The 14,585-nt window shown below is 44.6% G+C and overlaps 1 protein-coding gene across 1 annotated transcript in view; it reads left to right on the top strand.

Moving 5' to 3' along the window:
• Positions 1 to 14,585, top strand: part of ABCA2 (ATP binding cassette subfamily A member 2) — a 76,346-nt gene that overhangs the window by 35,172 nt on the left and 26,589 nt on the right. The window contains exons 9-19 of the mRNA XM_001366907.3: positions 1,427 to 1,767; positions 2,213 to 2,372; positions 2,634 to 2,762; positions 3,283 to 3,450; positions 3,934 to 4,030; positions 4,417 to 4,590; positions 4,794 to 4,896; positions 6,430 to 6,544; positions 6,810 to 7,000; positions 8,230 to 8,380; positions 8,485 to 8,689. Coding sequence (XP_001366944.3) covers positions 1,427 to 1,767; positions 2,213 to 2,372; positions 2,634 to 2,762; positions 3,283 to 3,450; positions 3,934 to 4,030; positions 4,417 to 4,590; positions 4,794 to 4,896; positions 6,430 to 6,544; positions 6,810 to 7,000; positions 8,230 to 8,380; positions 8,485 to 8,689 — 1,834 coding nt within the window. The remainder of the gene's footprint in view (positions 1 to 1,426; positions 1,768 to 2,212; positions 2,373 to 2,633; positions 2,763 to 3,282; positions 3,451 to 3,933; positions 4,031 to 4,416; positions 4,591 to 4,793; positions 4,897 to 6,429; positions 6,545 to 6,809; positions 7,001 to 8,229; positions 8,381 to 8,484; positions 8,690 to 14,585) is intronic.

Raw genomic sequence — 14,585 nt, 5'->3', positions numbered from 1 at the left:
TTTCCCTCCTCTTCTTACTCAGGGTAGAAATGACTCTGACATCTGTAGATGATCATGAAGAGACTAACTTGGCTGGAGGAGAGTATGGAGGGAAATAAGGCTGAATATGTCGAGACTAGATCAGGAAAGGCCTTGACAGCCCAGTCAAAAGGCCTTTGACTTTGTTTTTTAGGAAATGGGGAACCATTGTAGGTTTTAGATGAAGAAAGCCCTGGCTGCCAAGAGCAATCACATTACTCTGGTGGCCTGTGTAGGGCAGGAAAGAGAGATGGAGAGACTAAAGCATGGAAACCAATTGGGTGGCTATTAGAGTTTGTGTAAGTCCCAGGTCATGAGCTTGAACTAGCGTAGAGTTAGACACAAGGAGGAATCAAGAAGACTTTGTAGGTGATAGAGTGAGGCTGAGTTAAGGAAATCTGGGGGTTCGAATCTGGTAGGGTGGTGGATAGGAAGAGTTGGTCTGATTAAATACTGTTTGATTGCAGACATAGGTCCTGCTAGGAGAGACCCCACTTCACTATCTTGTTCTTGAATTTCCTTTTCATTAAAATTCAGGAAATACTTATCATGTCCCTGCTCTGTTTGACACATTGCTTGCAAGTTCATGCTGTATGGGGGCAGGAGATAAGGACAGGATGTTTAGGGAATCTAGTGTGGGCCCACAGGTTGGGGTTAGGGCCAGGCTGGTCTTAGGGGCTTTGTTGGAGGTAGACTAGAGCTAGACTGGGAGAGAGCTAGGGATTCTGACTGCAGCTGAGGCTGGACCTGGAGCACAGGAGTACAGGAAGTTGTCAAATTTTCAGTATGAACACATCTATACCATGGAAGTCAGGAATGCTACAAATCAGGGTTTCTTGGTTTATTGTTTTGTTGATTGTCTAGACTAAAGGAAGTGATGGAGGAAAATGTTACTAATGCAGACAAAATGTAAAGTATTTCCTGGTAACATTTTTATCTGGATTTTTTTTTCAGAGAGCTTAGTTATTAAACATTTACCAGCAACACATCCCTGGCCTGGAGCCCTGGGTTTGAAATGGGATTGGGGCCCAAAGGGGAGCAAGATTGCTATGAAGGAAGTGATTTAGAGAGATTTCTTCTTCACAGTGCAGGAGAGGCTGATGTGTGGTCCCAAGTCTTTCCTTCCTTTTTTCTTTTTTAATTTTTCTTTGGAATATTTTTCCTACATAATTTATCAATCCCCCCTCCTCAGCTCTCTCCTCCCCCTCTACAGAAGCCGACAACTAGTTCCACTGTGTTATACATGTATCATTGTTCAAAACTTATTTCCATATTATTCATATTTGCAGTAGAGCGATCATTTAACATCAAAACCCTAATCACACCTCTGTGGCACTCTTCCTTTTTCTTCCTATATTACCCCCATCCCTTCCAACCCCACCCCTCACCCTCACCCCCACCATAACAGCTCCACCTGGAGGCAGTGAATGGCCCAACCACTCAGAGGAGGTCCAGGCTACAGGTGCTGCTTGGTGACCTGCTAGGCGTGGAGAAGGTGCTTCGGGATGTTGATGTTCTGTCTGCCCTGGCTCGCCTACTCCCCCAGGGTGCCTGTGCTAGCCGGGCCCCACCACAGACTGCCAACGGCACCGGCTGGGCCACCAACACCACAAGCAACAGCAATGGCAACACCACAGCGGAGGATGGGGAAGGCGAGGGCGAGCTGGGAGGGGATGGTCTGCATGGAAAGTGCTCTGCCTTTGTGCAGCTCTGGGCCGGTTTGCAGCCCATCCTCTGTGGGAATAACCGGTATGGGGGCCAGGAGAGGGGATCCGGGGCCGGGGTGGGGCCCGCTGTTAATGGGAACAGCCAACAGGGCGATGTGGAGTAAAGCCAAGAGAACTGAAGCAGGAGCCAGGAAACCTGGCTTGGAAGCCCCGTCCTGCAGCTTACTGCCTCATGTGATCCCAGGCCAGCCTCTTGGCCGCCCAGGGTCTTGTTTTCCTAATCTGTTCAGAGAGGACCTTTTCAGGGCTAACATTCTGAGCCTCTAGGATGGCAGTAGGGCTTGGGCAAGAAGCAGGGGTGAGAGGTGGGTCCTGTAGAGCTGGAGCAGTGGCATTGGAACTAGAACAAGGGAGAGGGAGGCCCTTCAGAAAGGGGACTGGGACAGAGTTCTTGGGTCTCATGGAAGCTGGAAGGGAGCTGGGGAAGCTATGCTAGGAGACAGTTTGTCTCTCTTTGTCTCCCTCAGGACCATTGAGCCTGAAGCACTGAAACAAGGCAACATGAGCTCCCTGGGCTTTACAAGCAAAGAACAGCGGAACTTGGGGCTCTTGGTGCATCTCATGACCAGCAACCCCAAGATCCTGTATGCACCTGCAGGGACAGAAGCTGACAGAGTTATTCTGAAGGTGTGGGGGAATGGATTGGAAGCACAAATGTATGGGTTGGGATACTGTAGAATGTAGATGGGATATAGAGGATGAGGGAGCCTGGCCTATGGGCCCTAACATCATGTGGCCAAGAATATGTCTCCCTCTCCCCACTGTTGGGCATCATGGACCTCCATCACCATTCAACACCCCTATCACTGTCTACTACCTCCTTCTTCTCCCAGGCTAGGACAACCTTCCATGACTTTCTACTTCCTCTCTCCTGGTTCTTTCCCCTAGGCAAATGAGACCTTTGCTTTTGTGGGAAATGTGACCCATTATGCCCAGGTCTGGCTCAACATCTCATCTGAGATCCGACGCTTCTTGGAGGAGGGCCGCCTTCAGCAGCATCTCCATTGGCTGCAGCAGGTGTGGGGAAAGGGCAGCAGGGGACAGACTCTGGGGCACCACAGCCCTCATTACCCTAGCTTGCCTGGGCTTCCCTAAAATCTCCTGCCCATTTCCAGGCACTTCCACCAGAGGGCATTCTGCCCCTTTACCAAGGTCAGGACTCCTGAGACTAAGCTTAACCCAAATTCTGAGTACCCAGAGCTTGGATTTGAATGGAAGTGCCATCATGGGGTATTAGAATGGGCCTGGCTTTGGAATTGGAGGGCCTGCTTTTAAATCTTCACTCTGCCCTTAGCTTACCATGTGACTTTGGCCAAGTCCCTTGGCCTTGGGCAAGAATCCCTTTGGGCTACAGTGAAATGAAGAGATTGGGTTGGATAATTTTTACAATGCATGTCATATTTTCTCCAGACATCCACTTTTCCTACAGGATTTTCCTTCCTTCTTAGACCCTCTCAGAATTGTAGCTCTAAACCCTCATATTCCCCTAGTAGAATTCTTCCTAAAGCCACACTCTTCCCAACTCTCTTTCCTCTAGTATGTGACTGACCTACAACAGCACCCAGAGGCTCTGAACCTGTCTGAGGGGTTGTTACCCCCTGCCTTTCGAGATCACAACTTCTCCTTGCCTAATGCCTCAGTGCTTCTTCAGCAGCTGGACACCATCGATAATGCTGCCTGTGGCTGGATCCAGTTCATGTCCAAGGTCAGGGGAAAGAAAGGTCTGAGTTATCATTCTTAATCCTTTGGTGAAGAACCCAGGAATGCAGATCTCCTAATCTGAGTTTGATGGGTGGGGCAGAAGGGAGCTGGTGCCAGGAGAAGGTCTTTGGCTCTGACAGTACAGGCACACTGGATAGAGGGTTGGATCTGGAATCAAGAAGACCAGAGTTCAAATCCAGACTCAGACACTACTAGCCCTCTCTAAACCTCAACTTCAACATCTGTAAAATGAGAAGAAGAACAATGGCACTTACCTCAAAGGATTTTGTGAGAATCAAATGAGATAACATATATAAAGGGCTTTACATACCTTCAAGTTAGCTATTATTTTCATTAATCTCTAGCTCAAGTATGAGATTAGTGCTTCTGTGGGCTGAGGGGGCCACCAGAGCTTCTGGGTATTGGGTGTTCTCTTTCTGTGATGGGGCTCAGGATCTTCCCTCTGACATTGCCTCTTGCCTCACAGGTGAGCGTGGATATCTTCAAAGGCTTCCCAGATGAGGAGAGCATTGTCAACTACACCCTTAACCAGGCCTACCAGGACAATGTCACTGTATTTGCCAGTGAGTCTAGTCCGTCCCTCCTAAACTTTGAGTCTGCCAGTGCTCCCTCTATTCGGGTCCCTTGAATCTTGGGCCCTCTAAAATTCTCTGCTCCCCTTTCCATTCTCCTCCTCCTGACCTTGAGCTCTGTTTTTCCTGTCTGATATTGGTGGTAGTGCTTCTGTCCTGTTTCTTTCCTCTTTCTTCACAATCTTCTTTCCCTTCCTTTCTGCTTTCCACCATCCTTCCTAATCTTTATGAGACTGGCACTTTTCTTCTCTGATTGACCCATTCTAAGATGGTAATTTCTCCCTTCTTTATTCCACATGGTCTTTTTGTTCTTAGACCCCACCCATTCTAAGATGGCAGCCCATCTTCCCTCACCCTCCCTTCCACTCCCTTCACAGGTGTGATCTTCCAAACCCGCAAGGATGGGTCCCTTCCACCCCATGTGCTCTATAAGATCCGACAGAATTCCAGCTTCACTGAAAAGACCAATGAGATCCGTCGGGCCTACTGGAGGCCTGGCCCCAACACTGGGGGACGCTTCTATTTCCTCTATGGTTTTGTCTGGATTCAGGGTGAGACCCTTCTCTGGGAAAACAAGGTAGTGGGTGGGGATGGAGAGACACTCCTGGATAAAGAAAACACAATCCAAACCCCTGATCCTTTGCTTCCTCAAGCTCTTAAACCTCCTAACTTGGACTTCTTAGCAAGGAGATCCTTGAGTCATGGAGGGTCTCCCATGAACCCTGATCTTGTCCATTCCCATCCCACCCTCTAGACATGATGGAACGAGCAATAATCAACACTTTCGTTGGTCATGATGTGGTAGAGCCAGGAAATTACGTGCAGATGTTCCCATACCCATGCTACACAAGGGATGAGTAAGTAAGGGGAACTGTCCCACTCCCTACTAACTCCATCATCAGGAATTTGGGGGGAATAGGGTAGGGAAGAGGGGAATGATTAGATGCCTTTTGCTGACGTAAATCCATTTAACATCTCTCAGGCCTGGGTTGCTTTCCCAACTCCTAGATTTTCTTTTTCTCCTGGGTCTCCAGCATCATCCTTCTGCCCCCTTCTAACTGTAGCCACTCATAGCTTCCAGGGAACCAGGGTTACTTCTCCTTCCCTGGTCTGCTGTGGAAAAGTCTGTGATATTCCTGCTTTACCTCTTTCCCCTAAAGTAAACACAATCCTTTGAAAGTTTTTTTACTGCCAATAAAAAAGGGGAAAGGATGATGAAAACAGCAGATAATTAGAATACTAATTGTAGTAGAATCACAGTAAGTGGTTTCTGATGCTCATTAGAATGTCCTTGGAACTTATAGGATCATAAAATTTAAAGCTGGAGGAGACTTTTGCAGTTGTCTAGTTATACTTTCACCCCATTTTACAAATGAGAAAACTGAGGCCCAGAGGCATGGCTATAGTCACACAAATAGTAATTTTCAGAAGTAGGATATGAATCTAGGTCCTCTGACTATATACTCAAGATTCTTTCCATTTTACTGTGGGTAGAACTCAAGACTTCAACTCAGAAAGACCTGAGTTCAAATCTTGCCTCAGATATTTATTAGCCATGTCACTCTGGATAAGTCACTTAACATCTGCCTGCCTCAGTTTTTTCATCTGCAAAATAGGGATAATCATAATACCTTTCTCACAGATTGATTGTGAGGACCCAATGAGTTAATATATATTAAATGCATTGCAAATCTTAGTGCTGGGGACAGCTAGGTAGCACAATGGTTGGAGCACCAAGCCTGGAGTTAGGAAGGTCTGAGTTCAAATATGACCTCAGATACTTCCTAAGTATCTGATCCTGGGCAAGTCTCTTGACCCCAGTTGTCTAGCCCTTATCATTCTTGTCTTAGAATTGACACTGACATAAGGTAAAGGTGTGGGATTTTTTTTTCAGTGCATTAAAGATTTGCCAATAAAGAGGGCAGATTGTTACTAACTGGTAGTTATTAGGGAGGACTTTAGAGCAGAGGTGCTATTTGGGGAGGGCTTTAAAGTAGAAGTATTAAAATATAGAAGGCCCATAATGCCCCTAGTGATGCCAGAACTTGATTAAAATGTAATTGGGAAGTATTTAACAAAATAAATAAAAATATAATAAAACCAAGATAATAGTCATTTTCTAAGTCAATACATGACCTGCAGGGATCCTCATGTATGGTTTAGTGGCTCTCTTTCTAGATGAGTTTGATACCAGTGCTTTAAAGGATGGCTGAACAAGCAAAGAGGGAAGGGTGTTCCTGGCATGGAACAGTGTGAGCAGAAGAGTGTGTTGTATCGTTGATGTCCCACAGTCACAAAAGCACTGGGGGAGTTTGTTGTGGGAACCCTGGACTAGGTTAGAGGAGATGGATAAGACCACATGAATTCCCCTCCCATCGTCTTTCCCCCAGCTTCCTGTTTGTGATTGAGCACATGATGCCACTTTGCATGGTGATCTCCTGGGTCTACTCTGTGGCTATGATGATTCAGCATATAGTGGCTGAGAAGGAGCATCGTCTCAAAGAGGTGTGTGTGTGGAGGGTGGTCCTGATCCTGTTCCACAGCACAGTCCCAGACCTACATGCCTGTGGCGTATTGCCCATCTCGCATCCCTTGCTTTCTCGGGCTCCTAGACCTTGCCTGCCTGGCACTGGCTCCCTGGTCCTTTGCCTCCTGACCCACCCCCTCCAATCAGCCACCCCCTGACCCCATCAGTGGGGCTCCCACTTCCCAGCCTCTCCCACTGGCTCCTTCACGCCCCTGACCCTGCCAGTCTGGTCCCTGTTTCTAGGTGATGAAGACCATGGGGTTGAACAATGCGGTACACTGGGTAGCCTGGTTCATCACGGGCTTTGTACAGCTCTCCATCTCTGTGACGGCCCTCACAGCCATCCTCAAATATGGCAAAGTGCTCATGCACAGCCATGTGCTCATCATTTGGCTTTTCCTGGCCATCTATGCTGTGGCCACCATCATGTTCTGGTGAGTGAGTAAGGGATGGGAAATAAGGGGCCTGGGGAGACCAGAGGAATGACAGTCTGGCTAGCCCAGACCGGGGAGACCAAGGCTGCATTTGGGATTTCACTGGTAGACTCCAGTGCTTCTCACAGTGTGGTTTTCAGACCCCTGGGGCACCGTTAGGGACTCCATTCTCTTTCAGGGGATCCTGGAGTTTAAAATTATTTTCGTAACAATACCAAGCCATTATTTGCCTATAAATACACCTCCCTTTTCCAATTACTGATCTATTGGAGCCCAGATTTTCTTCTTCACATACTTTAACCATGACAGCATATGGCAACAGACTGAATATAGCAACAGCTATCAGAAGCCAGCAGTCTTCTATTAAGCCAGATATTTGCAAAAAAAAGTTAAACAATGACACGTCTCACTCATTTTTTGTGTTTTGTAAAATAGTTATATTTCATAAAAATGTTATTTATGTTATCATGATAGTCTTATCTTAAAATGAATTAGTAAGCAAATGTTAAAAAATGTTTCAGTTGTACTCAATAGGGCAAATATTAGTAGATATAACCCACATAAACAAAAACTTTAGCATCCTCTGCATTTTTTTTTTAAACTCTTACCTTCCATCTTGGAATCAATACCATGTATTGGTAAGGGCTAAGCAATGGGGGTTAAGTGACTTGCCCAAGGTCACACAGCTGGGAAGTGTCTGAGGCCAGATTTGATATCCACTGAGCCAGTTAGCTGTCCTCAATAATTTCTAAAGATATGAAAGGGTCCCAAGATGAAAAAGTTTAAGAACCCTGATACAGGGAGCTCCCCGTGGGGAAGCTCACTGAACCCATTCACATTGGCACATTTTCTGTAACTCACTATCTTAGAGAGTTTCCTGGAACACTGAGAAATTAAAAACCTTTTTGTGGGGCTCACAGCCATTATGTGTCAGAGGTAGGATCTGAGCCCAGATCGTCTTGATTCTGAGATTAGTTCTTTATTTATTACTATGCCATGGTGCCCAGAGGGAAAAAAGCTACTACTCCCTAAGCATGGAGAGCCTCTTAGAAAACTCTAGGAGATTCCTGATAGAGCTGGGGTAGCTGATGAGCTGAGAAATCTGAGCCTAAGGGATGGAAGGGGGTTCAGTAGCCAGGGTATCTGCTGAGGGGGTCTTATGGCAGAGTTGGTATTGACTTGGTATCTGGGTTCTCCCTGCTGTTCCCTCCTCCATTCCTTGGCACCAGCTTCCTGGTATCTGTGCTCTACTCCAAAGCCAAGCTGGCCTCAGCCTGTGGTGGTATCATCTACTTCCTAAGCTATGTGCCCTACATGTATGTGGCCATCAGGGAGGAGGTGGCGCATGACAAGATCACGGCCTTCGAGAAGTGTATCGCGGTGAGTGCCCGCCTGGTGGGGGGTGACTGGGCAAGACCCCGAGGGGGTCCCAGTGGGGCACCAGAGTGGCTCCTTCCTCTGATTCTCCTCTCGTGTCTCCCCAGTCCCTCATGTCAACCACAGCCTTTGGCTTGGGTTCCAAGTACTTTGCCCTTTATGAAGTGGCCGGTGTGGGCATCCAGTGGCACACTTTCAGCCAGTCACCTGTGGAAGGCGATGATTTCAATCTGCTTCTGTCTATGATGATGTTGATTGCGGATGCTGTCGTGTACGGTGTGCTCACGTGGTACATTGAGGCTGTGCACCCAGGTAGGGATATAGTGGGACTGGGGAGAGGTGGGGATAATGGGGTGTTTCTTTCTCCCCATCCCTGGCTCCTGGGACTTCTCTGAGGAGACAGGAAGGCTTTAAGCTAAGACCGGAGGACCATTTATCATTGATATTGCATCACCTGGGAGTTAAACAAAGTGAGGGACCTTTAAAGTCCCATCCAACGCTGAGAGCCTAGTACTGAAGGTCATTAATAGTTATTTTAAAAGTTATGGTTGGGGGCAGCTGGGTGGCTCAATGGATTGAGAGCCAGGCCTAGAGATGGGAGGTCCAGGGTTCAAATCTGGCCTCAGACACTTCCTAGCTGTGTGACCCTGGGCAAGTCACTTAACCCCCATTGCCTAGCCCTTACCACTCTTCTGCCTTGGAACCAGTAGTGGTTCTAAGATGGAAGGTAAGGGTTAAAATTAAAAACAAAAAAAACTATTTGGGGGGGCAGCTAGGTAGCTCAGTGGATTTAGAGTCAGGCCCAGAGATGGGAGGTCCTGGGTTCAAATCTGGCCTCAGACATTTGTGGCCTTGGGTGAGTCACTTAGCCCCCTTACCTAACCCTTACCACTCTTCTGCCTTGGAACCAATACACAGTATTGATTCTAAGATGGAAGGTAAGGGTTTAATAAAAAATGTTATTATTTTGTTTTTATCATATTAGACATGTAAGATCTACATCTTTATCTTAACATATAATCTATAATATTTTAATATGTAATCATGATCTTAATATCAGAGTCATTTCCGAATTCTACCCTACTCTATTCCCTGATCCCCAGTGCATTCTGTGAAGCTTTGCTTATAAAGAGAAAGGAGGGGAGTAGGCATTTATTAAGTGCCTCTACATGCCAGGCATTTTACAAATATTTCCTCATTTGATCCTCACAACAACCCTGGGAGAGGGAGATGCTATTTTTTTTTAGCTACTTGTCTGTGTTCACATAGCTATTAAGTGTGTCTGAGGCTGGATTTGAAGTCGGGTCTTCAGGACTCTATCCATGATGTTACCTGGTCACCTCTAGTAATAAAACAAATGTAACAAAGGATAAAAACCAGTTAGGCAAAATGGAAGAACACACCAATCAAATGTGAAGGTATTGACAACATTTTGTACCCATAGTAGCTCATCTTATCAAAGAAAGTATCCGTGCCTGCCGGATTGCAACTGTGGGGTCCGGGAAGCAGCCACCTAAAAAGACCATAGGGGGAGAGAGGGGAGACCAAGCACGCAATAGAGAGACAGAGTCAGTCTGATAGTGTCAAGGCTCCGTTTATTGCAGGTGCAAGGCAAGAATACATATGCTTGAGGTAAAAGGGGGGTGGTGGTGATTAAAGACTGTTTGTACCAGGAGGGAACATGAAGAATGGTTATTGTTATGGTTTGTGGCCGTTGGTCTTAGCGACGCCTGTTTTCAGGAGGTAACTTGTTTGTTTAGTTTCCCAAAGATCCTTATGTTGTTTCAGGTCAAGTTGTCCCCAAATATGGTCTCTGACAAGAAAGGAAGTTGAGAACCCTTTTCTTATTTCTTCTATAGGGTCAAAATTGGCCATTACAGTTTTGCAGAATTATATTTTGCCTAGTTGTAGCTAAGGGGAGACTTCTTAACCTAAAAAGGGGTAGAGATGATTATAAAAGACAGAATAGATAACTTCGATTATGAGGAACAAAATCTGTAGACCTGTAGACCGGGGAATCTGTCAATTGGGAGGAAAGTCTTTGTTTCAGATGTCTTTGTTGGAGGCTTGATATCTGACATAGATGGGGAATTAACACAAATGTGAGAGTTGCCAGTTTTACAAAACATAGAGTTAATACTGATCTGCCTTGTCAAGAGTTCCCTACATTGATGGAAGGTCTTGGGTTCAAATACGACCTCAGACACTTCCTAGCTGTGTGACCCTGGGCAAATCACTTAACTTGTGCTGCCTAGCCCTTACCACTCTCTGCATCAGAACCAATTCATAGTATTGATTCTAAGACAAAAGGTAAAGGTTTAAAAAAAAATTAAAGAGTTCCCTATACTATTGAAATTTCATGTAAGCAAAACACCAATATATAAGACCAAGAGCCATTCCCCACTAAATAAGACATCAAAAGTATCTAAAAGATTTAAAAACTGTTGACAACCATTTGAAATGTTATCCCAAACATTAATAATGGAGAAATACAAACTAAAACAACTAAGTGGTTTCACCTTATATCTGGCAGATTGTCAGAGATGTTAAAATACAAAATAGTTGATAGTTCCTCAACTATCAATTAGAACAGCAGTTCTCAACCTCTCAATTTGTAGCAATGAGAATACATAATGCATATCAGGTATTTACATTCCGAATCGTAACTGCAGCAAAATTACAGTTTTGACGTAGCCACCAAAATAATTTTTTGGTTTGGGGTCACTGCAACTGTATTTTGGGGTCACAGCATTAGAAAGGTTGAGAACCACTGAATTAGAAGATACAACCTGTGGAAACACAGGTTCACATTGTTGGTGGGGCTATGAAATGGTCCAGCCTTTCAGGAAAATAATTTGGAATTGAGGAAAAGACACTAAAGGCTTTAAACCTTTGGACCCAATATCCTGTGCTAGACCTGTATTTCAAGGAGGACAAAGACAGAATGACAGACCCCATATATATCAAAATATTCATAGCCCTTAGAGTGTCTGATTGCCCTTTGAAAGGGACAAAGGAAAGTCAGCTGAAATCTCTGCATTCAAGGTCTTCTGTTATCCAATTCCACCCTGTTTTGTCCAACCTTATCTCTTCCTCATTCCCTACTAATACCCTCTTCCTCTGCTTCAGCCTGTTCCGGATTTCTTACTCCTACTCTAGTGTTTTAAGTCAGTAAAACAATGTATATTCATTGATGTTTGTTGACATTTATTGAATGCCTATTATGGCCTTCCTGGTCTAGCTTCCATCTCTTTGGTGAAACCTTCCCTGATTACTTGTGCATACTATCTACTCCCAACTCATCCAGCATCTGCTTCACCATTTCCCTAAATACACAAGAAGGTGTGTCTTATCAATTTATCTCTCCAGCCCTTCTGAGCACCATTGAGTCTATGTGATGATTATAATCATAATAGCTAACATTTGAATTTAATTTAAATTAAAATTTAAGGTTTACAAAATACTTTACATATCATTGGCTTTTCTTTACTGTCTGGTGGGGCAGATGCTATTATTATCCCCATTTTATTGTTGAGTTGACTGAGGCTAAAAGGGAAGTCAAATGATTTGCCCAGAGGTCATGCAGGTAGTAAGTGTCTGAAGAAAGATTCGAATTCAAGACTTCCCCATTCCAAATTTAACACTTTATAGTATCCTCTGATTTGTTTTGTATGGGATTAGGATTGGGGGAGGGAAAAAAGAGGTGCTCAGAAAATACTCATTGAGGGGGCAACTAGGTGGCTCTGTGAATTGGGAGCCAGGCCCAGAGATGGAGGTCCTGGGTTCAAATGTGACCCCAGGCATGTCCTAGTTGTGTGACCCTGGGGAAGTCACTTAACCCCCATTGCCTAGCCCTTACCACTCTTCTACCTTAGAACCAATATCCAGTATTGATTCTAAAATGGAAGGTAAAGGTTTAAAAAAAAAAGATTATATTCCAGTATTGCTTTCCTCACCCTTTTATGACTATGAGAACTACTCCATTTCTTCTGAAGGATTCTTACCCATAGTTGTACCTGTGTCCTAGAATAAAGCTGGAGGCCTTGGCTTTGGATATTGGCTCTTTTGCTTACCAGCTGGAAAATCCATTTAACTTCTTCAATTTCTGGTTCTAAATCTGATGATCTGGGAAGATTTTAAATTCCCTGATAAATTCCCTAAAAGTGAGCACTGCTTCATCATTCAATCAGTTAATCATACTGAGAAACTACTATGAACCAGACATAGCTAAGTGGATACAAAGGCAAAAATGAACCGGTCCTGGACCACAAGGAATGTCTAGTCTATCAAGAAAGACATGTGCAGATAGAAGTATGCATAAAATAAATACAAAAATTTTCGAGGTTGGAGGCTAATAGAGCCTGAAGGAGTAATGCCACATAAGAGAACCATATGCAGGTCAGTGTGGCCTGTCCATACAGTTTGTATAGGGGATTGGTATATAAAACCTGGATATGTAGGTTGGAGCCAGGTTGCAAAAGCTTTAAACGTAAAACTGAGAAGCATATGAGGCAATAGGGAGCCATTGAAGTTTATTGAGCGAAGGATTAACAAGACACACCAGTGCTAAAGGAAAATTACTTTGGTAATTGTGCGAAAGAGAGGGAAGGGATATCTTTGAGTCTGGGAGACCCTGTAGAAAGCTATTGAAATAGTCCCGAGAGAGGTGATGAGAAGAGAGGAGGAGATGTATTCAGGAGATGTAATTCATGGAAAGAACATGGGTTCAAATCCTCTTTGCCTCTTACCACCAGGGTCTGCAAAAATGAAGGAATTGAACTAGATAATCCCTAAAAGGTCCTTTGTGTAGTCAATTATCTCTTTATTGATAAGTTTCTTTTTAATCAAAGGCCAAGGGCAGGGCCTCCAGGTCATACCTAAAACCCTCTAGTCCCAGTTAGGTCAGAAATCATTGACTCAGAGGGTAGGGCCTTGGGAACACTTGGACGCCTCAGAAAAGTGTGGCCTAGGAAGAGCTGCCCCCCTTCTTTCTGATCCCAGAGAGGAAGGAGGAGCTAGCCAGTCAGGAGAGTTAAATAATGTGGCTCCTGATCCTAGATAGCTTCATGGGATAGTGAAGAGAGAATTAGGCATGGAATCAGGAAGAACAAACTTTAAATCTTGCCTCAGGTGCTGTGTCACTGGGCAAGTCTCTTAGCTTCAATTTCTTCATCTGTAAAATGGGAATAATAACAAGTTATCTTACTGGATTGTTGTGAGGATCAAATAAATAAATCAAAATCCTGTAGGAAGATCAAAGCACTTTGTAAATGTTATCTATTAAATGAGGGATCAGGCAGGATTAGGAGAGAGGCCAAGTCTAGGAACTTTCCCCAGACCTGAGGGGTTTATTGGCCCATCAGCACAGGCCAAGTTCTTTTCTTCATTTCTTCATATGAACTGGGTTTCCATGAGAAAATGTCAATGCTGCTAATGTTTTTGCCTATAAAATATTAAAAATATGAAATTTCATGTGTGTCAAAAATGTGGAAATTTTTTAGTGGGAGAATAGACTTGATTTCTTTCCCTAAGACTGTATTTTTTCCTAAGGACTCCTCTTACCAATTTTTGTAGGTCTAGTTAATATATTTCAAGCCTTAAGAGTTTTGTGGTGAAATTAATTGGGAAACTAAGGTTTCCTCCAGTAGGGCCTGTCTGTAGGGACAGGCCTTCAGTACTGCCAGAATAAGCCTCCTTGCACCCTTTAGAAACTTTCTAACAATAGCATCCTTTCCCATAGTCAACAGTCAATATTTCTTGATATTTCCAAGCTTAGCAGTTCTAGAACACTTCCCCAATGCTCCCTTATCCAGTCAGAAGGAAGTATTTCACTAGCTCAGCTCGCATTCCCCAGGCCTGCTAACTGTGTGTCCCTGGGGAGGGAAGATGCTGGAATCCAGCCAGATTTGTTGATGAAGGCTCATGGAGGAGGAGGAGGAGGAGGAGGAGGCAGAGTCCCCAGAAGCCAGGGGAGAGGCTGAGATCTGGGCTCATTAAACCTGGGGCATGAAGGCCCACGCTGGCATTGCCACCTGCCTGAGGCAGTACCAACACTCACTCATTAATCCACCTGTACAATAAACAATTCCCCAGACTTAAGAAATGAAATAATATTGGCAGGATAGGACTTTATCTGAGTTCCTGCAAAAAGAGGAAAGCAATGGGATGATAGCAATTATAACAGCAATAATAACAATTGACACACCAT

This window comes from Monodelphis domestica, chromosome 1 (genome assembly GCF_027887165.1).
Source record: "Monodelphis domestica isolate mMonDom1 chromosome 1, mMonDom1.pri, whole genome shotgun sequence".
In the NCBI taxonomy this organism is placed as follows: Eukaryota; Metazoa; Chordata; class Mammalia; order Didelphimorphia; family Didelphidae; genus Monodelphis; species Monodelphis domestica.
Note: the sequence above shows the minus strand (reverse complement) of the source record. Positions and strands in the feature narration are given on the sequence as shown.